This window comes from Engystomops pustulosus, chromosome 7 (assembly GCF_040894005.1).
Source record: "Engystomops pustulosus chromosome 7, aEngPut4.maternal, whole genome shotgun sequence".
Taxonomy (NCBI): domain Eukaryota; kingdom Metazoa; phylum Chordata; class Amphibia; order Anura; family Leptodactylidae; genus Engystomops; species Engystomops pustulosus.
Genome location: NC_092417.1, coordinates 86,673,575 through 86,699,169, shown reverse-complemented (window position 1 = coordinate 86,699,169; position 25,595 = coordinate 86,673,575). Strand labels below are relative to the sequence as shown.

At 38.5% G+C, this 25,595-nt stretch overlaps 1 protein-coding gene and 1 long non-coding RNA gene across 4 annotated transcripts in view; one reads left to right on the top strand and one right to left on the bottom strand.

The window, feature by feature from the left end:
* TSHZ3 (teashirt zinc finger homeobox 3) overlaps window positions 1-25,595 on the bottom strand; it is a 61,773-nt gene that overhangs the window by 28,527 nt on the left and 7,651 nt on the right. The window contains exons 1-2 of one of the 2 annotated variants that reach the window (XM_072117180.1): window positions 25,364-25,383; window positions 25,232-25,266 (exon numbers count right to left, since the gene is read on the bottom strand). The exons of the other annotated variant lie outside the window; for it this stretch is intronic. Of the exons in view, the coding sequence (XP_071973281.1) occupies window positions 25,232-25,266; window positions 25,364-25,368 (40 nt within the window). The 5' untranslated portion in view covers window positions 25,369-25,383. Of the gene's footprint in view, window positions 1-25,231; window positions 25,267-25,363; window positions 25,384-25,595 lie in introns of those variants that run through there. 2 annotated transcript variants of the gene reach the window in all.
* On the top strand, window positions 14,242-20,126 carry LOC140068878 (uncharacterized). Of its 2 annotated transcripts, none has more exons than XR_011848607.1 (3): window positions 14,242-14,579; window positions 18,487-18,633; window positions 19,924-20,126. It is a non-coding gene; the product is annotated as an uncharacterized lncRNA (long non-coding RNA). The 2 variants fall into 2 exon arrangements; XR_011848606.1 differs by having other exon boundaries at window positions 14,242-14,607.

Sequence of the window (25,595 nt, the reverse complement as noted above, 5' to 3'; positions counted from 1 at the left end):
CGTTCTCTGCTTGCTGCTTTCATTTGCCTAAACGTAAATAAATCTCAAGAAATACTAGATTAGGGATTGTCCTAGTTACGGAATTTAATCAAAAAGTTTAGTTTCTAACATCCCTTTGATGGCAAAACGACTGTGAAATTCTATTTCAAAGGCCTGGCAAAGACTACAAGTACATTGTACAGGCTGCAAAACCAATTGTGCTCTTGACATATTGTAGATAACCAGAAAAACACAATAAAGAAGACAAAGTGGTGAAGAAAATGCTTTTAAGAATATTCACAATGTAACCTGTTGGTGGTTGTATCAGAGTCCTCCCTTAATCATAAAATGCTTTCAAACTAAGGGAGTGTATTAGAAAGAATATGGCTTGTTTGTAATTACTTAAAGGTGTTTGCCCATGAAAGAAAAATCTCACTTCTCAACAATTTTACTCAGTTTTATTGCTGTTTTAGCTCCTATCACTTCCTAGGCTTGTCAGTGCAAAATTCCAGAGTGTGGGCAAGGACTGTCTAACCAGATACTTTATGATTCCTCTAGTGCTAAGTGCTGACAATGTGCTTAGATTATTAGGATATGAGGATCTCTCATAGAGAGATGAGATAGATCAAAGATGAGAGATTATGAGATCCATGAGATGCATAATACACATGGCATTCTCCCCTCTGATATCAGAGCCATTACATACTGTCAGCTCTACTATATGTCTACCGCGCGCTCCCCTGGATAAAGATCTTATCTACCTGTAGCTTTGCTCTCTTCAGGATGCTGTTTGCCGGCAGGAAGTCAGTGTGGCAGGAAGAGCCGGTTCTTGTTCATGAACAATGGAAGCCAGCTCCCCCAGTTAACCGATGGCTCACTGAACCCTGCCCCTAACCTGCTCCCCACGTCCCCTTTAACCTGATAAAATCGGCTCCCTATTTAATAGGGAGCCGTTCAGCAGCCAGAAGAGTCGGCTCTTCTTAGTCAGAAGTCAGCTCACTAAGAAGAGCCATAATTCCCATCACTAGTGTGTGTGTGTGTGAGTTCGTCCTGGGTGGGGTACTGGAGGCAGCAAGCAGCACAATGCAGATAGGAGTGCAATAACATTAAATTAGAGAATTTGTTATCTTGTTATACTGAGTCCATTAAGAATCTTGTCTTCGTGGGAATAACCCTTTAAAATCTCAAATCCTAGACACAATGATATACATTGAAAACTATTTAATACAATATACAGTATACCACAAAACTACAGACCTTCAGGCATTTCTAAGATGGATACAGCCCAGTTCTGTGATACTTCATCACACAGTGAAGATAGAAAGCGACACCAGAAATATTTTAATTCAACAGGATATCACACACTGGTCAAAGATGAGCAAATCAACAAAAGCCCAAAGGTTCCAAGAAGTAGCCTCTTGGATTAAAAACAAAAATGGGAGCCCCTAGAGGTGAATCTCGAGAAAAAAAAATAGACTGAAAGAAATATTTCTACATTTATCTCTATTTACCTATAGACAGCCATCAAATCTGAGAAATATCTAGGTCAGAAGTGCCCCCTAATAATGAACAGAAATTGGCACTATTCCCAATTACACAAAAAAATGCCATAATTGTTGTTAAGCCTTAAATCTAGTGATCTCACTCTTATAAATTTGATGACTAATGTTTTCAGGGCCTAATGCACTTTGTGAAAATGCATTTGTGAATCATTTGGTGTCTAAATCTTAGCAACAAAAAATGGTGAAATTTGTGAAATTATCAGATTAGTCTATGTTGGAGTTAGTATATCTAGACATTTCTATCTTTCTGTCACAAGAGAAAAAATTATTTGCCTCATATGTAGACCAGCCGCAAACAAACGCATTTGGGCTTTCAATTCAAGATTCAAGGACTCACTGTCTGTTGGTGGAAATGTAGTGGCAACACTGTAAGAACTGTTACTATGCTGGTGCTGCTGTTCAGCCTGTTACAGTGTTGGCTCTGTTGTCCAGTGGGCAGAAAGGGACTCATATGCACGACAACTCCCATCCAGTGCACTGTGTTTCCATAGACCAAGCACATTTCTATCTTTTCTATCTTGGCATAGGCCATCGACTGGTGGATGTATGACGCTCCATACCAGTGACTATATCAGCTATGTCAAAGTCCCATGGCCCTAATGCAGGTGCTACAGTCTCTTATATGTTTGTCTGTCATGAGGAGGATTTTGTGCTGTTCCCTATGAATATGGACAGTACACATCCATTAAAAAAAAAAACAGAAATGCAAAGAAATCAGTTGATAAAGATCACCGTGTATGTCATACCGTAGAAGAAGATTGGAAGTACTGTAAATAATCAGTATTCTCCCCTTATTTTTGCCATGGGTTACTGGAGTTGGCGAGTAGCAGAGCGGCACAATGATGCCATAACATCATCATGTGAGCCTGTGCTGAGAATGTGTCTCAAACGGGCAAAGCCTTAAATACAGCAAATCTCTTTTATGAAGATTCCCTCAGGAGGAGACACATATTTCCTTTCAAAACGAATGCTTTTCACAGACATTACAGCCACAGAAAGAGAGGCTTTGATCCTTTTATTAGCAGAATGTTTCTCTATGATGTGCACAGAGATCCACTTCACCTCTTTTCCTGTACACAAAGTAATCCCTTGTCTTAAAAACCAGCAATTCTGACACTGAAACACAAACACGTCTTTTACAAAACAGAAGGAAAGGAAGACAGAAAGCTGGGTGGTGGGGAGACTTCCAATCCCCAGGGACACACGGCTTGGAAACCTTCCAGTGGATAGTTGTATGCTTGGGGTTACGTTTAGTAAACACATTAGTCTTTAGTGGTGAACCCTGGACATGGAATGTGTACTGAGAGTCCAGCCTTTCACCCCCTTCACAATTACAGTCTATTGGACAGAAAAAAAACTGGATGCAGACACAACATATGTTTGCCATAGGCGTATCAGCAATGAGCGTTCACACATAATCTGTGTACATGTGGTAGAAAAATATTTCTAATTTATTCCATCAGAATATAGGATCTTCAAGGATTCAGGATCTGGGTGTTGCAAACAGACAAACAATATCTCAGAGGTACAAATCCAATCATTTAGGCCATAAGTATAAGAGGAGTGCCCTACATTTCCTCCACACTATATAGTGTTAACATCCATTTCCATTGATTTCCCATCCAATCATTTTCACAATGATCTGTCAGCCTTCTCGTCCTCAACCTACTTACATATTACCAGAATACTCTGTAATTTAAGCCTGTCACACACAGCTGTTAGGCCCTGACCGGTCACTTATTACCCACAAGCCCCTGCGTCTGTATGGGCCGCTCTTCTCTGGAACGTACCATGTACTAGTTTCTATTGATTTCCGTAAATGTCTCTGTATTTATTGCACCATTTTGCTACATGATTGCATTGTTTTACTTTAATACCTTATAATGTTACTTTACAATCATAACTCTACATAGAAATGACTGTAGTTCATTCACATTACACACAGATAACTACAGCGGAATTAAATATTTTCAAAGTAATTTAATCTTGGCTGAAATATTTGCTTCAAACTGTGCAATATTTACTAGGAAATGAAAATATTTTGTATGGCTTACTACTTGGTTGTTTTCTTTCTGGATATTTAGTGGGAATAAGAAGGTTGTGGCATTTAGCCATATAGATGCCGAATTTACAAGTGTCAAGCCCCCATTTTGTTAGGTGATCCCATATTAATGTGTCCTGTCTATAAGAGATCACACAATGACATTGCTAAAATGATTACCTCAGGTATTTATAACTGAGTACATTTTGCTATGAATGACGGGCCAATAAGGGATGGTCTTGTACACCACAGTCAATCAGGTTTCAGTTCCCACTTTTATATCTGGAACGTGATTGTTAACTGTGACAATAAGCATCTTTGTGAGAGGTCAGGAAACACAATTACAGGAAAATAATTCTCTGGAGTAAATATACTATATGAGGCTTGTTTATCAGGACTTGTACACTAGTTTTCTGTCATATAAGCCCTGAAATAATTGCAATTCCAGGCTCAGGGGCAGAAATTGTGATTGAAGAGGTGTGAAAGGGGCGCACAACGCAGGGTTGTGGAGTGAGGCACAACTCTATGCTGACAGGGGCAGCATCATGATGCATACACCCGGAAGCTGGAACCTCCGGACATATCTGGCCAGCTGGCCAGAGGAGTGGGGATTAAATTGGACACTGGCACAGTTAGCACCTGCGTATCATAAATAACCCACTTTTTTCCTGACATGTTCCAAGTTCCATGGGCAGCACAGTGGCTTAATGGCTGGCAGTATAGCCTTGCAGCACTAGGGTCCTGGGTTCAAGTACCCCAGGTCAATATCTGCAAAGAGTTTGTATGTTCTCTCCATGTTTCCTCCCACACTCCAAAAACATACTAGTAGGTTAGATTGTGAGCCCCATGGAGACAGAGACCAATTTGGCAAGCTCTGTACAGCACTGCGTAATCTGTAGGTACTATATAAATAAAGAATTATTATTATTAAGTTAGTAATTATAAGAAATATCCCTTCTATACAGAAAACCCTATGCTATGTATGGATGGTGCTATATAATATCCTCCAATCAGTTATAAGTGAAAAAGAGGGGAAAAAAGAAAAAAATCATTAGTATGTAATAAACAAACACACTGATTGTTGCTGATTTCTGATTAAAATGTAAAGGGAAATCATCATCAAAGTATGTTTGCATGCAAAATCAATTCTAATAACCTTGATATGTATTCAATTCAAATGAAACCTGAAGAGTTCCTTGTTTTACTTCTGCCTTTTATTACTCAGGTATTGCACTTCAATTAAGAAATGAAGAGTATTAGGTTGGGTGTGTTCACGAGTTATGGTGAAATCATATTTAAGTTGGAAAAGTTCATCTCTGACACCAAGGTTGATGGCCTGACATTACCAATTCTATAGCAATATATGTCTATTACAGCCTTATTACCAAAACCTGATTAATGTTCATGTAAAAGATTTCCTGGCCACTAGTCTGTATTCCTAATCCAAACTAACATTAAGCTACAATGAAAATATAAAATTATACTTATTACCAATGAATACAAATTCAGCTAATTATGAACCTATTTACTGATATTACAAGTAGTATTACAATTCATTTTCTCTAATTCCTTGCCCTCAAGATTTATGAGGTAGATTGACTGAGGGAAGTCACCGGCTGCTCTATGACAGTATCACATCTGCAGTCAGCAATGGTGGGTGACAAGGAGAACCATGTGACAAGGCCAACATGCATGTCTACATTTGCCATTCTATATCCAAAATATGAATATGAGCAGGCTTGAGGAGCCAATACAGGCAATAACTTTCTTGAGGGGTTAGAGTCTGTAAGCTAATAGGCTCACATTTACCAAAAACATTTACTATGTGAAGTTTGCCCGTGTAGTGTGCAGGGGGTGCCAGATTCAGGATTTGTGGTGCACATTCTTCATGAATCTGGAACTCCCTGCAGTGCACCCTTTTTTTTGGTGCACCTTTAACATGGGACATGCAATACATTTCAGTCGGACTTTGCATGATAAATGTGGTGCACGGTCTGACTGAGCACCGAAACACTCATTTCAGTGCAGAATTTTGTGTCTTGTTGGGTATAGTGCAGGATGCGCCACAAAGTGTGTCTTGTGAAATGTGTCTCAGACACTGTATAAATACATTTGCAAGCAGTTTGAACTAAAAAGAATGTGCAAAGTCAGGGGTTTCAGTAAATATGGGCCACTATGTACTATTGATTCTGTTTTTATTATCTGTTATCATTATGATTACTTTCAGTCACGGAATATAATAGAATGGTGAATATGACCATATTGATATCACAGTATACAATTAGTATATATAGAAAACTTGGGCTCAGTTCACACCTGTGTTCATTCCTCTTTTAATTATGCAATAATTAAAAAAAAATAGCACAACAGCCAACATCTTTTCTAACATTATAAAGGAATTGTAGCGGAAAGCAACCATTCCTACATGGAAGTCAATAGTGAACGGAAACTTCCATTCTACTGCTTTCATTCTCCTAAAATGAAGAGTGCAATGGAAACCCCTCATGCAGGTGTGAACTGAACCTTAAAGCTCCCAAGGCATTATACAAAATCCAAAAGATTTGGCAGTACCAAGGGTGAGTTAAAGTTGACCTGCTAACTTCTCTACAAATGAAAATAATTCTGTTGAGTTTTTCTGGGACAGAGGCCCCTTTAGAAACCAGGCCACCCCTCCCACCCCCCACAACTGCTCCAATGTTCAAAGGTACATATAACATATAACAGAAAAAAGCATATTCTAGGCTACCATATGCTTCTGTATGGCGCATAGTTTTTGCTTCTTAAGCCATGTGGCTTCACATTTCTTTAAACAGTCTGTGTGAATTTATTATTTTTCTCCAATGAAAAAAAAAATTGATGTCGTTTTGGTGCAAAAAGACATTTAGATGCAAATGAAACAATATGCCTTCAGTACGGTAGCTCTGTGGTTCCTTAGGGGACAATTCTCAAAACAGCATTCAAGACTCACAGATATCGGGCTCGCATTAGTGTTATACAGAACCAGAGGGGAAACTTGTAGCTGCTGTTTAGAAAGAGACTTCTTCAGAAAGTCTGTTATTTTCTAACAAGACACTCCATACACTCCATCTGCTGTGTCATGGCTGCTCACTAAGTAGTTAGAACATGTATGACCACAAAAGGGGTTTCTGGTGACTTTCATATTTTGAGTGTAACCTTGCTTCTCCCATTCTCTGCAAGTGAGCTTAGTTGTAGGATGGGGAGAATCTAGAAATGCAGGTGGAGATTGGGTGGGAACTGACTTAGAATGGAACTGTATGGGGGGCATCACTATTTAATGGGGGACACAAGTAATATGTGGAAAAATGTATGGGTTTGTATTAAGAGCTGGGGAATGCAAACCTTTATCAATATTGGGGGTTTGGCATATATTGTGGGGAGTGTAAAAAGGTGGTCACTATTGCTTTGTGGGGCTCTCACAAGGCAGTAAACTCTGGTGTCTTGGAGAAGTCTTCATGGTGAATAGAAACACAGAAAGTGAACAATACATTATTTAACCAATCTCCAATACATTATTTAACCAATTTGTGTAGTCTGAAGGATGGTCATTTTCTGCAAGTTAGCTTTATTCAGCAATGTCCACGCATAGTATGGTGGTAATTTTGGTATTTCCATAGCTTCTTTTTACAATTTAGCAATAATATGGAGACTCTCTACAATCTAAAGGTATTTCAGATTAGTACCCTATAAGTATCTATGTGCCGTGTTCTGACATACAGTTGGACCTGTCAATGAATGACAATATTTTAGATATTTGAAGTGGACAACGATATTGTTAGACATGATTGTTGGGTGCCTGGCCAGCAGGTACTGTGATGCCGTTGTGATCCCTACACTCTGCTGTAACTTCCAGTCCAGGACGGCAGCTTGGAAATGGAACAAGCCAAGCAGATGCAGATTCACATCCACAGACATGCAGTGACTGTACTGTGCTGGGGAAAGGCCAGGTTTGTGCAGCCAGACAAATCAGGCTGTATTCCCAGTTAAATGCATGTGTAATACAGTCAAATGCCTGTAAAACCACTATTAGACATGTCTAGATTACACAAAATAAGGCACCTATTGCAAACTAAAGAATCAATGTACCCAAAGTGGGGTAGCAAAAAAAAAAGAAACTAGGTAGTAAAAATCATCAAATACCTACACAAATATATTAGGAAATAGCGGAAGAAGCAATTCTCTACTATATTCTGAGAATGTGGATATTGCAAGTTATCTGTAGATGCAGCCTATGTACTCTATGGCAGTACATGAATGGTACTGGTACTGTATAAGGCAATGAGGGGCTTCCATATCTACAGTAAGTCACTCAATTGTCTCACCCTCATGGCTCCAAGTGAAAATGTTTGTGCTTATTGCTCTTTCTTGTCTGTCACTACTGGCAGAAATATATTTTACAGACCCAGGAATGAAGTACACATTACGGGACCTTAGGAAATGCATGTTCCCTGCAGTGTACGTTGTACCCGGTGAGATGTGTGTAGGGTGTCGGCTAATGCCGCACTTATTGCCGCCACCTGTAATATTTTGATCCTCCATTTATTTTGATACATGGATTTTCTTGGCTGCCTCTCATCTCTTAAACCCATGGCAGGACATGATGGAGGGGAAAACGTGAGTTTGATGGGGAGAAGGACTTTGGGAGCAATGAAGGAAACAGCAAATACATCACCATAAAAGATTGACCGACGAAGAGGTGACCTACTGAGCTTCCAGAACGTGTTTGGGCTCTTTCCCCATTGTGGCCAGACAGTAAATTTGTCATTATGAAAATATAATTGGTTGGCGTGTTTTCCTGCTGCGTTCTGAGCTCTTTACCTATTTACGACCATCAGACAGGGAATTTCAGCCATGGCATGAAGGGAAAGTTTCCTTTAGTTGTTTACAGTCTCAGAAATTGAGAACAATTGCGGTAGAAGATGTTGACACTACGCCAGGTTTATGCAAGTCTATGGAGACTCTGTGATCCCTGCGTTTCCTCAATGCCTACCGATTAATCAGACCAGACTTGCTGTATGGTACTAAAATAGTGCAGTCAGGTTAACCTCTGCAGCGCTGGAAGATAAATTTAATGTTGACTAAAACATTTAATGAATTTTGTGCATGTTTATATTAAATATATATTAAATATATTAAAATATATATTAAATTATATATAAATAAACAAAAGAATGGCAGCACGCCAAGACTTGAAAGTGAAAAACTGTGTACTAGTTTATTCACACATGTGTCCAAACACAACGTTTCGGCTCCTTAGACCTGGAGCCTTCTTCAAGTCCAGGTCTAAGGAGCCGAAACGTTGTGTTTGGACACATGTGTGAATAAACTAGTACACAGTTTTTCACTTTCAAGTCTCGGAGTGCTGCCATTCTTTTGTTTATTTACCTGTGGATGGATCTTGGTCTTGATCCTTGGAGTGTGCACCTGAGCAGAAAATTTTTACTTGAGTGCCGCCTCAATTTTTTATCTATCAAATTATATATATATATGTGTGTGTGTGTGAACATAAATACATACACACAGTTGAAATAGAACATAATGTTAAATTTATTGAATAAAGGTAGTGCCTGAATTAAATCTTAAAACACGCCATAAAATTATGCCTCCACATAAGATTTTAGTCCTACTGTTGTACCTGTTAGATGGGTAATTACTAGACTTAGGTCAGTTTGGCCCATGTGACCTCTGGATTTAGGGACCGGTTTAGCCGAACTGTTATGCACCATATCAGTTAATTTCAGCAAATACCATAGGGATACAAAGAATGATTGATTTGTCATGCAATATAACTTTAATGAAAATGGAGTGAAAAAAGGTTCCCAACAAGCCTTTGCTTGTGCAACAGTTATGCAAATGTACTTTGGTAGGCTGTATGTAGCTGGTAGGAGAAAAATTGGGGAAAAAATTATTAAGCAATAATTTAAGCTAAAAAAAAAGTCTTTTCACAATAATAATACAGTCATGTAACATGAAAGCAGCAATACACATCTTTTGTCTCTGGCTGCTGCTCAATGTGACCTTCATGCTTTACACTGCAGTTTTGCTTCTTCAGATTGACTGCTGTGTATGTGCACAAGCACGTTTATATGATTTTCTACATAGTAAGGACCAATAATAAAGCAACTGTGAGAAATAATACATATGTACAGTGCCAATGAGGTAGCCTGATGTTTCATTGTAAATGAATAGATCCTACAATTCTGCCATGTACAAACAGTAAAGTAAGATTAATAGGAAATAATAATAATAATAATAATAATCCAGTAGTCCATCATTGATATCTGAGACCTTTGACCAGTTTAGGTGAATTTTCATTTGTAGTAAATTCATGGTCTGAATCCTGTTTGAGATCATAATCTCTGCTTTTAGTTGTTAAGTAATCATCAGTCAGCTTATAGTAAGAAAAACCTCCAGCTAATGGATGGAATCGGATATAAACCACATTCCAGCCAACAAACCAAATAAAACAAAAAAAATTTAGTTATGCTAAAATATTCTGCAGGGAATATGATCAGGTCAGACAAGTAACGAATGAAATAAAGTCAAATAAGGCCCCTCCAATCTGTCATTACATTGCGCAAATGTCTCCACTGTTTACTCTTGTGCTTAAAACATTTTCTAATATCAGCCATGGCAATGTAACCGCCTGGCTTAAGCAGAAAGAAACTTGGGCAACTGCCTAAGGTCCTTAAATGTGTGGGGAGCATATAAAACAAACTCCCAGAGACTAATCTGTGACCAAAGTGCAGGAAAACAAAGGAAACGAGTGCAAGGCCAAATGCTCCATGAGATACAGGGTGAAATGTCTTATGTAAAATAGCTTGGCATGGAAGACAACTGAGAACTTCTAGAAAGTTGACATAAAGGACATTTAGCACAAAAACTGCTAAATAAACTATGTTATTCTAGAAATTACTTTATTCTATTCATTTGGAGAAGTATCGGGGAAGTAAGAGTTCTCCTTACAGAGACTTTACCATTAAAGACCACTTTGCAGGTGTGTGGAGACTTACAGCCATTGATACTCTACTAGGGGATTCTGGGTAATATGCAAGTGCATTTTCCAAGGTACCTTGTAAGTCAGCCTCCTGAACATCAAGCATGACTTTGAGGAAGTCTTATGAGACAAACCGGTATATCTACTCCATAAGGAACTAATATTCTGGAGAATTATTTCTATACCAGATTATTGAGTCAGCTATTTAATAAACCACAGCAACCTGGACATCTGTTGGAAAGATATAAGTCCTCCACAGACCCAAGATATATATATATATATATATATATATATATATTATACATAGACTAGATGCTAGATTTATATCCATATACCCCAGACTGGAAGAATCAAAGTACTGGCACCAAGGGACCAACTGCTAAGTGTGTTTTACTTTGTGAGTTCACATAAGGATGAACATCGATCATTTTTAAACTTCTGATGAACTTCAGACTTCAGAGAAGTTTGGATAGGTGGGATCCTGGGTGCTGAGGCTCCTACAGATCAGTAAACAATGGGGCAGAAGCACTTTTTAATCTGAATGCTGGGCAGCAGGCTCAACTCTATTAAGAGCTTTAAGAATAAGATTAAAAGGGCAATGGGGTAGAGCTTTGGAATACCTGCCTTTGCTTTTGCGATCATTGTAGAGGTCCTAATGCCTGGATCCCATCCTTCTTTAATGTAGTATGTCAAAAGTTCCAATAAATTCAAATAAAATGTCACCATCACCTAGTGTTATGTGCTACAGCAAGTTGTAGGCTGCACCAGACACTATTAGGTGTAGGATCTTTGTTTTTATGTTTTTCCCACCATCTGAATAATCAGACCATATAGTACCATACACCACCAAAGGAGAAAGGAAGAATGCAAGCTGTGTCATCAATGTTTTACTTGTAAAACCCACAGTCAGAATTGCATAGCATTACAAGACACTTCCCTCGCTCAATCCTTGCTGGATATTATTTGTCACAGGGTTCAGATAACAAATGCAGCCCACTGAGAAGTTTCATTTTTTTTGTGAAACGCGCTAGCAATTACTCACACAACCCACACACACAATGTGAAGATTAATGATGTGGCCGAGTGCTAACCCTGTCAATCTGCGCCTTACACAACAGTTATCTGGAGGAGTCAATATGATTAGTCAGTTTTTTATTTTTTCCCTTTACTCATCCTAATTCTTGGGAGGGTACAAAATTAATGTCCCCTGATATTTGCTACATGTTGTAACTGTGACATCAGCCAAAGTAACAGTAAGAGTCACTGAGGAATTGAATTCAAGCTGTAAATGCAACACCCACATACATTTGTATCATACTATCTATACTATCTATGTACTATCACAATGACCCCTCTATTATGGTCCTATTCAACCCTATGGCAGCACCTTCAAATCTCCAAACTAAAGGCCAAAGGGTGCACAAAGTACCTTTGTGTTCTAGAGCTCATTTGGAGTTCCATTTCTTTCTTCGCAGTCTTATAACATGTCCCTATGACATATTATCACAGCCGGATCTCATATAGTATTATATTAATTTACATAAAAGGTTTCAGAAGGGTTACTAGGATCTGAAAAAATTAAGTGTACAAAATGTGCATCACCTGTGATAACCTTCAAATGTAATATATAAGGTCTCTGAGTCTCATCATTTACAAGTTTCAATATAGAACAAAGTGCATACACAAAATCAGGCAGCATATGACCCTCAAAGACTGTGACTTAAACTAGATAGATAGACTGACAGATGTAATTCTCTAAAATTCCTTTATTCTATTCGTTTGGAGAAGTAAAAGGGAAGTAAGAGTTCTCCTTACAGACTTTGCCCTTAAAGGCCGCCTTGCATGTGTGTGGAGACTTACAGCCACTGGTGCGCTACTATGGGATTCTGGGAAATATGCAAATGTGTTTTTCAAGATGGAATAATTTGCCTCATAGGTACCTTGAAAGTCAGCCCCCTTAACATCAAGCATGACTTTCGGGAAGCCTAGTGACAAACCATTGCATCTATTACATAAAAAACTGATATTTCTATATCAGATTATTGTTTTAATTATTTGATAAGCTACAGCAACTTGGACATCTATTGGACAAATATAAGCCCTCCATAGACCCAAGATAGTTGATATACACTGTACATAGACTTTTATGACACATGATGCTAGTTTTTTTATCCATATACCCCAGACTGGAAGAAGCCAATTACTGGCACCAGGGGACCAGCTGTTAAGTGTTCTTTAGTATGTGAGTTCACGTAAGGGGTATCTATCGTTTTTTAAACTTCTGATGAACTTCACACTTCAGAGAAGTTTGGATAGGTGGAACCCTGGGTAAAACAATGTGGCAGAAGATTAGATTGTTAGCGCATGGGGTTATAAACTGCTTCAGATGTAGTGATGTGGTAAATATATAATAAATTCTATAAGATTAGAGAAATATAGAGAAAAAATTCTAAGCCAGAAATGTTAAAAGAATGGAAAGTACCTCTAACAAGTTGGATTAGTGAGCTAAACCAAATCTTATAAAAGCTCAATGACTGAAATTGTGAATTCACTGAGGCACACGGTACAAAGAGCAAGTTTGTAAAAGAATTCGCAATTTCATTTCTAGAAGTTTCCTTGGAGCAGCTTTTGACTGGAAATGCTGGAAGTCTGTTCTCTCCAGGACGAGAACCAGAGGGAGGAGGAATGGCAAATACCTCTTTGCATTAGTTTACAATATTTTAACATCCTCTACTATGGATTGCTCAGTGTACATATCTACATATGTAGCTGGAGAGTGTAAGCGGAGCTGTGTGTCAGATCAATGACCCTGAACATTTAAGTGGAAGTCTATGCATATCCTAACACATTCATGTCAGCGCTAAACACACTGTATGACTCTATTAACTGTTTAGCAGCTGAGATTCCCAGGAAAGTATCAACAGGCAAAGGAAAAAAAGAGAAAATCGGTATGGAGCATTGTACGGATTTACTGACTACTTATTCGTTTACTACAGATCCACACATGTTTAGACTAAAGAGTTGTATGGTGAATATAAAAAATTTGCTGAGTCGTAGTGCGCATTTTGTGTCAATGATTCCAAAATCCATCATCTATGATATTTAAAAGACATGCAGTGGTGTCCTGCATTATTCTGCAACATATTACTCAGTAACACCAGTATATGTGACAAGTAACCAGGCATGCATACTAAATGGCTTTCTAAATCATTTGTGTTTACAAGGGGCTTGTCACAATGAAAATGCAGTGAAATATACAGGTATCATAGGTAAGAAGAGCTGAGTGGATTATACATAGTGCCCTATCTGCAGGTAGAATGTTACAGAGCAGGATAAGCAGAGCAGATTGTACATAGTCTCCAGCATGCTAGGCCCAGTTCACACCTGTGTATGGTTGGGTTTTCACCCCATTTTTAACTTTAACATAGACTGGCAGACGGAGCATAGTTTTTGCCTCCGTCTACTCAGGATACCTCCTGCTGAGCGACATAATGCGGCCAGTGGAGGCAATAGAAGCAGACGGCGAGTATTGCATCTTTCCTCCAGCCTCGCTGAGTGGATACGTTGCTCACCAGGACGGAGGACATTGGTGATGTCACTATCCATATATGAATAATGACATCACTTTAGAAGCACCCTGTACATCGGCCACAGCCAATCACCAGCTGCTGCCAATGTCCCTGAATGTGGGGAGAAGAAGAGTCACTGGGCGACCTATCCCACTGTATAAGCATACAGCAAGCCTGTGACATGTTTGTAAGAAAACATCATGAATCCGCCCGATTTGTCCTTATATTATAAAGAAAAAAACAAGCTGTGAACCCGGCCTTAGAAGCATCCTTTACCCTTTACCTGTTTTAGAAGAGCGTAACCCCTGCCAAGCAGACTTCAGTGGACCTTCAATTACGCTTCTGTTACTAGAAGTAGGATGTTGTACCAATTTCCCAGCTATCAATAGGAGAAGGTCTGATAAAACCTGCAGGTGTGAACTTAGTCTTACAAAGTACAAGGTAGTGGGCCATTTTAGTATGACTGTACATTGTGGTAAAGCTGTCAATTAGTATGACTGTACCCTTGACTACTAAGCCCAGCATACACATTAAGATTAAGATCAATGGAACAGAGGTCATATTGTGACCAAAAAAATGTGCCCATCTCCACACAAAGATCCAGGCCATAAGAGGTTTGAACATATAACTGATAGCTAATATCTACATATCTATAATATCTATGGCCAACTTCAGGGAGGATATATATCTATAATATCTATGGCCAACTTCAGGAAGGATATATATCTATAATATCTATGGCCAACTTCAGGGAGGATATATATCTATAATATCTATGGCCAACTTCAGGAAGGATACAGTGCTCCAAACTGGAAACCATCAAGTAAAATTATAATGAAACAAAAAAGTCCATATTCAGGTTCAGTCAAGGACCCGCCACATAATCTCTATAAAATGGATGAGAAGAATAGGAAGATTGTAAAAACCATTTCCTCCAGACAGTAAGTCACATACTGTGAAGACATTGCCACTTTAAATATCTGGAAAAGAGAGCGCTCGCTACAAAAAGGTTGAATCAAAGTTCTTTCAACTTTTTATTTAATGGAATTCCAGAGTGGAGATAGAAACGCTGGGGGCGACTTATTGCAAAGTATGCAGGAGATTTGTGACAGGACGTTAAAACTTCATGTCAAGCCTTTCATGCAAACAATAAATATTACTTCTGCTCATAATCAGACTTTTTCTCCAGCTTCGTCTTTGAATGTTGAACCTTTTTCAATTAATTAAAAACTATGCACTGCAGAGTGCATATTTTATCAGCTCTCAGCTGCTTAAGTGCCTAGAACAGACCAGGCAGTTTTTCTTTTTCTATTTTTTTCTAGGCAACCCAGAGTAAGTACTTGCAAGGGTCATATCTTTTTAATTATCTTTTCTCTCTTTGATTAATTATTCCGTCTGACAATAGCGGGTTTCTAATGCTATTCACCTGCCTCTGATGATTGACAACTTTTCTGTCTGATTCAAAGCAAACAGCTGCTGCCACGAGTGCCTAGCAACGGGGCTGTGATGGATGAGCCCCCAAGATGGATTGATGTAATAAATCATGTCTACAGCTATAAAACTGGGGGGATAAGAATACAAGAGGACAAAAACAAAACAAGGTTTCTTCCCATGGGTCCAACCAGCACCCTCCAAATTACACCTGAAATGAACTTTTCAGTTTACCCTCATGAATGACAAAGTTTGTTCTTTAAAGAGGTATTGGCCAAATTCTGTTAGCGCCACCAAGGAGAGAACTTTATTATCTATGTGGCTGCAAGTCACCAAGAGACAGGTCATTGTCTATAAGTAGCTCTTCTATATTTTAACTTGTATTGGTTTTTCCACATGTGGTATACTCACTTTAAACCAACATGTTACCCTCATGACTGTAATACAAGGCAATGGTATAGATGCTTAAAGGTGTTGGCTACTTTACCTCATGTTTTTGTAATATTTGTAAGTGTGGAGGGCAGGATATTAGGTAATTTACCAATATACATCTATTAATAGTTCTGCTGTGCTTTTTGATATGTAAAGTAATGCCTCATCACCCAGACATTCCTGTCCATAAAATGGCCAAAGATGAAGGGCCATGTAATCCTAACTATCCACGAGCAATCACCCTGCCAAGACCTTAATCTTATATTCATAAATACTATTGTAAGGTGCTGGATGGACAATTGCTTAAGAACAGTTACAGATCACATGACCCTCCATCTGCAGCCAGTTTATGGACAGTAATGTCTGGCTGATGAGGTAAAAGATATTTCTGAACCAGGAGGCTTTACTTTACATATCAAAAAAGTGGTGAAGAACTTTGAATTGATGTATTTTGGTGAATTACCTAATATCCGCCCATTTCACATACACACACATTATATGAGGTAAAGTGGCCAAACCCTTTAAGAGGATGATCCAAATCGATTAAAAAACACCTAAAAATCAAAATAACAAAAGAGTTAATACTCACTTGACCGGGTCACATCTTTGACAACTCTTCTGCAGTCTCTGGTTACCAGGATTCACCAATGACAAGCATGACTACAGACAATCATTCACTTGAGTTACAATCACTGATCATAGACTGCAGAGGTCACATGATGGGCCACAGGAAGATCCTTAAGAGCAGAGACTGGCAATGGAACAGTACAGTATTGGTTCAGTTTCATACAGACTTATCCAATGTCTTCATTTCCATCATATACCCTAAACCAGTGGTGGCGAACATATGGCACTGGTGGTGGCACTCGGAGCACTCCTTCTGGGCACCCAGGCCATCACCCCAGCACAGAGTTTCCAGACAGGACTCAAAACCACCTCCTGCAGTCCTTGGCCACACAGGATGTGCTGTGATCAGTGCTATTTTAAAGCTACACATCCTTAGCTGCCTGGACTACAGGAGGAGCAGTGAAGTGCAGTCAAGGCTGCGTTATTATTGGAGCTCCTGCTCTGGGCCCCCGCAATTCTTCCTGTTCAGGGGACCCTGGAAGCTACAATGATAGTCAGAATTTCTCCTCTTTCTCTTAATTGTATTGGTGTCCTCCGGATGCCAATACAATTCAAAGCTGTTGCAAAACAGGTAGCAACATGTCACTTCTTAAATTGCCATGTTGGCACTTTGCATTTTAATAAATGGGTTTGGTTGTAGTTTGGGCACTCGGTCCCTAAAAGGTTCGCCAACACTGCCCTAAACTATTGTTATGTCATTCCAATGGCATCTTTGTATCTATGATTGGAAAATTTGAGATCCCAAGATTAAAGTAACAAAACAAAGGAGCTGAGATCCATAAAATACGATGAAGCAGCACTCCTCAAAAAATGTGTCATTTATCCCACCAGTGTTCAGACGTTTCACCTTTTCAATGAAGGCATTATCAAGCAAAAAGAAGAGCCAATTATTTCCTTCTCATTGGAAATCTCATTCATTTTTGGTTTAGATGAATGAGAAATGTATTGAGCTAGCATTCATTCTGCTGTATGTTCAAACAAAAATCTGCCAGTAAAGTCTGTGTCTGGAGCCCCAAAATCAGTGAGTGCATTGGCTGTGCCCTGCATACATTTTACAGCACTGTATCCCAGCAATATGGAACCAGAATTAAGTGCACCCATAGCATACTGCAGAACCGATCACTGCTACAGTAGTAAACTAGCAGCGAGGTTACCACTACAACAGGGATGCATAGCTACAAGGATGAACTTATTCTGAAGATTTAAAGAGGATCTTGAAAAATGTCCAAAGGTACTTTTATGTTGCTGTAATAATAGCTTATTGTTAGGTTAAGTGTTGTTAACACAGAAACTGATAAAAACCCTAAAACATATTTGCCATCCACAAATACTATCTCACTCGCCCACCCATTTCTGACTAAAAAGATGTAAACTTATCTAAACTGGCCATTTACATCCACAGCCTTTGTTAGGATGGGACCAACTATCCTCTTCCTCATTGTTGTGGAATTGTCATAAAGTAAAACTTTCTAATGCTAATAAAATATTTATGTTTCTGATATCTTCTCAATTTTGATTGATTTTGGCCAAATTGGACAGAAATTGGCACAATATCTGTACATATGTCATCCCATCATACTTTCTTTTCAAGCTAGCCCCCAAAATTTCAGCATGAGATTTAACATGTGGGCTGACTACTCTACTAAGGAGACAAGTTACAAGAGTGAATTTGTTGGCGTGACTGACAGGCCATCCTTCAGACCTTTTATAAGCAGCTGCTGGAAAACAGTCAGAGACAAGTTATTTTTCCGAGATACGTCGTTGAATTTTACTGGTGTGCAAAGTGCCAGAAGATGTAATAATGTCTATTGTTATGTAATTATTTCACAGACACAGCGGAGACAGACAAGTAATGAAGTATGCGTTCTGTAGACAATATGTAAAAACAACGCTCTGTGTTATTAAAAAAGACTGAGTGATACAACATACGTAAACGGAAGATGATCAGCAATGATTATAGAAAATCTCCTATGCCTGGTGAGACATGCGTCACAAGACACCTATAGATTTTTTCTTTTATGTTAAAATGCAGCAGAACAATAAAAGTAGCAACAATTCTGAATTGGATACATCCTGCCAAATAGTTTTCATATAATGAGAATGTACTACTGAGAAAATGTAAAAAAATCTTAAGAATTATGGAAAAAATATATGTACATATAAAATATCAATATGAAAATATATAATAAATATAACTATAATATAAGAAAAATACACCAGTAAAGAAAGGTATAAATGAACAGCGCCACCTAGACTAAAATAACTTCTAAAAGATTAACAACTGATAAAAAGAAATAGACAACTCAACCTCATATTAATAACTGCTCCCATATCACTATATGGTGATATATGCCAGGAGTCACAGTGACTAAGAGCTATTGTCTTCCATTACAAGAAATGGCCATTAAGTTGGCACCTACAGGAAAATTGCATGGCAAAAGGATATTATTGGCAAAGGCTGGGTGCAGGAAGGCCTAGGGATCGGGTATTACTCCCAGTGTATACTCCAAGTATTCCAAATATAGGAAATGTGCATTGAGCCTTAAAGGGGTTTTGTGAGACCAAAACACTGGTGTCCTATACTGCTGCCACCACTGCACGGTCACACATGCACTTGTTCTCGGTACATCTCCCAGTGAGAGCCAGGACCCCTTTCAGTCTACACGCGAAACTAAATATTGATGTGTTTGCTCCCTAAATCTGACTATATTAAAATAAATACTATAAAAAGGGTCTATTCATTGGCACATATTATCGTTCAGTTACCAAATAGAAGCATGTCTGAGTTTGTTCTCATTTTTCATGGATGACCGATAGACTTTAGTCTATGAAAAACATTTGCCATTTGGAAGCAACATGGGCATGAAAAGCAGACATTTTTCAATAGGCATCGGAGGTTTTAAAGAATATGGCCTAACATTATCATAAAACCTCTTTAAAGTATGATTGTTACCACCAGTCACATAATGAATTTACACTATAGCAACTATCATTCTAACTTTTCGTAATAACTTTGGCCACATTGCACTATATGAAGTCTGCATCTTCTTACTGCAGGTCAATATAGTTAATTATTAACAGAAAGTTACAATCTGTGCTTTAAGTCATGACAGATAGCATTGTTTTGGAGAACAAAATTGACCAGGTGATGACATCTTTTGGTTACTCAAGGATTTGGTTTACCTAAAAATAAGAGAATTTGCTTCCTAGAAACACAGAATTGTATTTTTATTTGCTTATTTCCTTTCAATGTTTTTTCCTTTCAAGCTCCAGGAACTGCTATGACGACACTTTATGAAAGGCTACAGTTTTCTGCTAATGACTCCATACAAACAATAAAGGAAGAGCAACTCATCCATCAAAATCTAGAAAGATCGAGGCCTTCATTCAACCCCTGCTCGTCCACCTCTCAAGTTACTGATGTACACAGCGAGTCTAAATAATATTCAAAATGATAAATGGCACCGCGAGCCTGATATCCATCATCAATCTTTCTCAAAACACATCAATCTTCCGCAATGTTTGATTCCTGGGAAACCTGGAGTTCACTTAAACACCCCCACTACCATAAGCAGATGCCAACTGAGTGATATGTGTCAAGCAGATTTGCTTTCCCACAAGTGCTTTAAACAAAGCCAAAAAAAGACAAAGTTTGGAGGAAATGTATAAAAAGACGGGATGCGTCCCATAATCAGGAGCAACACAGCCTCTTCAATCAGTAGTCTGAAGAGTGCCACCCCCTACAACTATACACACACTCCTTCCTCCTCACAATCTGCACTGCTGCTTCACTCTTCGAAAGGGGAACAGATAGGAGAACACGCAACGTCGCTCTCTTTTTCCCTTGTTGTTTGGCAGGGCCCATTTGATAAATGACACGTGTCATTCTGTCAAGAGGAAAGGGTGGGTCAGTGATATATGACTTAGCTGAAACGGAAATCGACTCTTTGGCATTGGCGGAGCTATTCTCCACCAGGATTCAGTCAGAAAATTACATCTACAACATTTCAAAAGCACAGTTAGGGCAACAGGACAACTTGTCCTTTATCCGTTTCTTTGTCCTTCACGTAGGCACATTAAAAGGGCAAACACACAGTTAAATATGGTTGTTAGGGTCTTATGCAGAGAACTTTATGGGAAAGTATTTGACTGGGGAGGGAGGGGGGGGGGTGTTGAAGATTTTAAAATACATATTAGAAAATATCACAACTTGAGGTGGACGCTACAAACAGGAGTTATCCATTAAAATTCAGTGAGAAAATAATGGGATGATTTTTTTTAGCATAGATGCACTGCTATATTTAGGCAAATGTGTGTCTTTAACTATTTAGAGTATTGTGAAGGATAACTTGAGAAAGGGGCTCGGGATTATTAGGCGTAATCATGTGTTAATGCATGTAAATCCTGTATCTATTATACTGCACACATATACAGTATTTTCACACACTGAGAAATATATAAAAATTAGCATGTTTGAAGTAATGGTCCTGCAGCTTGACATCTGCATAGTAAATTTTAAAAGAAAAAAAATTGTGTAAGACAGGCTGGAGCGTCTCCCTCCCCCTCTCTTTCATTAGCTCACTGGCAGGGTGGCACTTGTGAACCTCATTACCGAAAGAGGATTTATGAAGCTGAACCCAATGGCAGAGGAAAGGCATCTGTCAATAATTGTAGAGAGCTGTAGTCACAGCTTTGAAATCTCATTAAGTATGCACTTATCAGACATAAAGATCAAAAACATTACTCAACTCAGACAGAATCTTATGGAGGAACATTAATTAGCTACAGGCCTACAGAACAAAAAAAAAATAAAAAAAATAAAAATGAGAGACTTCCTCTCACACCTGCCCAACCCACAAACCCAAATCAACCAACGCTCGCCCTCCTCCTCCTCCTCCCTCCCCGTAGACACAAAAAATAATTCTCAGCATCTGAGACTGATCAAGTACATGAAACAAGAGAGAGAGGGAAAAAAAACAGTTCAGACAGTCTTGGCGGTGAAAAGAGAAAAGGAAGGAGCTGTCACAATTGAGAAGGATGTCAGTACTGGCCCTGATTACAAGGGTCTATACAGTTCCCAGGCCTTTTTATCATTCCTGCCATCAAAAACAGACTCTGTGTCACAGATGGATGACTGATGGATGCCAGTCTTAAGCAGCGTCCGCCAGTCTTCCAGGGCGCCCCTACTGTGATCCTGCCCTCCAGCAACAGCCCTGACCCAGCAGGAAAGGAACTTTCTGGGCATCAAGCCCAGACCCAAAAAAGATACTGGATATTAAAACGCACCCCCATCTTGTTCCTGTAGCAAAAATAAAAAAAAAATGATAATAGGTTACTCTGGGATAATCTGTTCAGCTGCAGGAAGAACAGGATGTTTTTATAGAGCAAACTGAAACATATGTATAAGCCCTAGCTGAATAAACCTCGCTGACAAGTCCATTCAAGGTGCCTGCCTGGAACTACACAATAGATTGTCAGCTCTTTTGAACAGCATGCTCACTCACCTCTATTATTTTTGTACCTGCTTCAGAGCCTTGTGTATATCGCTTCCCATATTTGTTGCACAAATTTTGCCTCCGGCGGCAATACTTGTTCTGCATATAGAATTATTAATCAATTAAATATGTAGTTATTAGTATTTACAGTGCACTCTACACATGGAGAAGCAAATGACTTCTGGAAGGACGAGCCCTGCAGTCTATTACTGTATCAGAGCAATGACAATGCAGAGAAATCTGAGGAACACTGAGAGGAGATAAAACTGTACTGAACCTGAGCAAACTGGGGTGGATTACAAGGGCTACAACCGTGACATTTATACACCGGAAGTCATTTCTATAGTTCCACGATAAACTGTACCCCTGTACAGACTATGGGCTGATGTACCTGATACACCCAATGCCATTGAAGGAGTTCATGGATTCAATAATCAACCAGGCCATGAAAGACTGACTGCTGTAGGCACTACAAAGTTCAGAAACATATGGATTCCAGCCCCATCCATACCTGACTTTCTATTATAGGGTAATTAGATTGTAAGCTCTGCAGGAATAGGTTGTGTTTTGTCCTTGCAAGAACTCTGGAATATGATGATGCTACCTACAGAAAAAGGAATGAATCCTGTAAAATGACAATAGCTTTTACTAGTCCAAACCTGTGATATAAATTTTAATTTGAGAAAAAAACGACAAGTGGCATCATTTTTTTACAGTTATGTCTGCGCCTATACAGTATACGCTTCTTTATGCTAATGTGGTATGCAACATAAGGACTGCAAATATGCTTTTTTCATGTGCCCATACGTATATCTCTAAAACAAAGCAACAGCCAATACAGAAAGTGTCGGGGACATCTGCTTCGATAGCAGGCTCCCAAATAAAGCAGCAAGTTATAAAATAAAGGCAGCTGAGAGGCATTCTTTCTGCGGAAACGGTTAATAGCACGTCTACTGTCAGAAGCAATGGAGGACTGATCTTACATAGACATAAACTCTGCAACCTGTGGTTATCTAGCTGACATATTTCAACTTCTTCTATAGCATCATAGCTTTGTATATTCCATAATAATTAAAAATACCAAAAAGGTTACATAAAGGTGGCGTGTATACAAAACTTGAGACATTCCCTACATTACGACAATTGTATATTGGGTTGGCTCAGTTTTGAATGCTAGTTGTCAGTAAAAGTTATATTCACATAGGGCAAATTTGCTGCAGGAATGTATGTGGTGGCTCCATTATTTTGAATGAAGCTTACGCAAATTTATATTTTGATGTATATAGGAAATTTTCCGCCGCAGAAACAGATGCAACAGATCTTCCATATGTGAATATAACCTTAACGGTACGCAAAACCTGTGGGGTTCTAACTCTATCGTATGTTCCCTGTTATTAGCCATGCAGCCATTTACCTAAATATTCACACACACATTATATATATATCAAAAGGGAAAGCTACAATTAGTTGCTTGCGAGCCAGGTAGAATTGGTCTATCCAGAGTCTGGACAGTCTGTTTCTCTTAGTATCTATAAAGACAAAAAATGGTTCCAAAAAGTGATGCATATCATCACACGTGTGTAATGAGGCTCCTGAATATATTGAAGTGCCATCTTTTTCTTTTTTATTATCTTATTTTGAGCAATAGGTCTGTGTCTTCAGGAGAGCACACATTTTCCATATAGAAAAGTTGTAGGGCTCATTTTCTTCATTCATAATATCTATCTATCTATCTATCTATCTATCTATCTATCTATCTATCTATCTATCTTTCTATGTATCTTGTTGGGCCCACTTACTTTACAAAAGGTGTTTTAGTCCAGCTATCATCACTTTACCAAAAGTGGCATCTTAACCATCTGCACTACTATGAAAAAGAAGAAGAATAAAATAATCTTTGGTTTTTCAAGCAGCCATAAAGGTTTCATGCATCCTATTCAAGGCTGACAGATTCTTCCATGGAGTCATCTTCATAAGTAACATAGGTTTCTTTGGGCAAATTCAGAATGTCAATTGCGGGAGAAAGAACACAAATGTTGCTTGCTCCAAAAAATAACTAACGGGCCATTTTGTAATTCCAATCACATAGAAAAAGCTTATTTGGAGAATTACAAGTGGGAGGTTAGTAGTATATTTTTCCATATGCTTTACAGCGCTATCTGTGCCGCGTGTAACATTTATGTGATTAAAGCAATTACATCTTGGTGAATTAATTATAAAATATCTCCTCGTTTTGTAGAGTCCTTAGCCATTACCAGAGACGAAGAATAAACAAATAAAATACAACTTTATCGACTGTTTTAACTGCATGAAACGGGGGAAACCAACTCAAAAATGAGTAAAAATGTCACCTCTGCCACCATGAACAAAAACGAGGTCCATTAAAGGACGTAGTACCTGCTCCATAGACACCCTAGCCCGTTAACTGCTGTCATGCCTGTATAATTAATTAGGCCTGTCTCATTAAAAGAAATGGAAAAAATGGGGGGAAAAATCGTATAAAAAATAAATATGTTCTTAAATAATGACCACGCTTTATTAATGACCATAGTTAATGGAGGGAAGAGTTATACATCTTTACTTATGCAAAATAAATTCATCCTGCTTCATTAATATTCATCTATATTCAAATACCATTTAAAATGGAATCGAGCATTTTGATAAGCCAACAGCTAATTGTATTCATATTGTAATTTACAAAGGAGAATACAAGTGTTAAGAGGCTCGTGCTAGATTACGATGGTATTACCGGCGACCTGGACTACACAAATTCCAGGAGAGCTTTTTACATTTGATTCCATTCCTGCCTTTTGAGGTGTAAAAGTATTATTATATATGCTTATTGGCATGTACTATTGACCTCGGGATCTTGATACAAACTCAAAAATGTGTCATTACCACGTCAAAAAGAGATATTCAAATGACGCTAATGATGTGTTATTTAAAAGCTTTGTGAAATTGTGTCTGCAAAGGAAAATTCACGTATCCTTTTAATGTTCTGTTTTCAATAGCATGCTAGAAATTTCCAAATGTGTTGTGATTTCTAGAGACTTTTTTATTTCTGAATATCCACTACTTACAGTTCAACCTGTTCCCTTTTATTCCCAAACAGCTGCTGTAGGTGAAAAAAAAATCCCCATCATAATTAATAACATGTGTCCTGACAGTATGAATTAATAATTTATAATTAAAGCACAAACAAGGAAACTTACATCATTCTTCAAGGTTCACACCTTAAGATATCCAGGCAGATAAGACTGGAGGCGGTATGGCCTGATCACTGTGCATCATAATATTAAAATCATTTATTAATTGTTTACTAAGCAACACTGACTCATTTACTAATTATCTGTTAAAAGTCCCTTAAACGTGGACGGTTAAGCGTCACTTAAGCAGCCAATTTACCATGTTTCCATGTGCTTAAAAAATCACACTGGTGACACA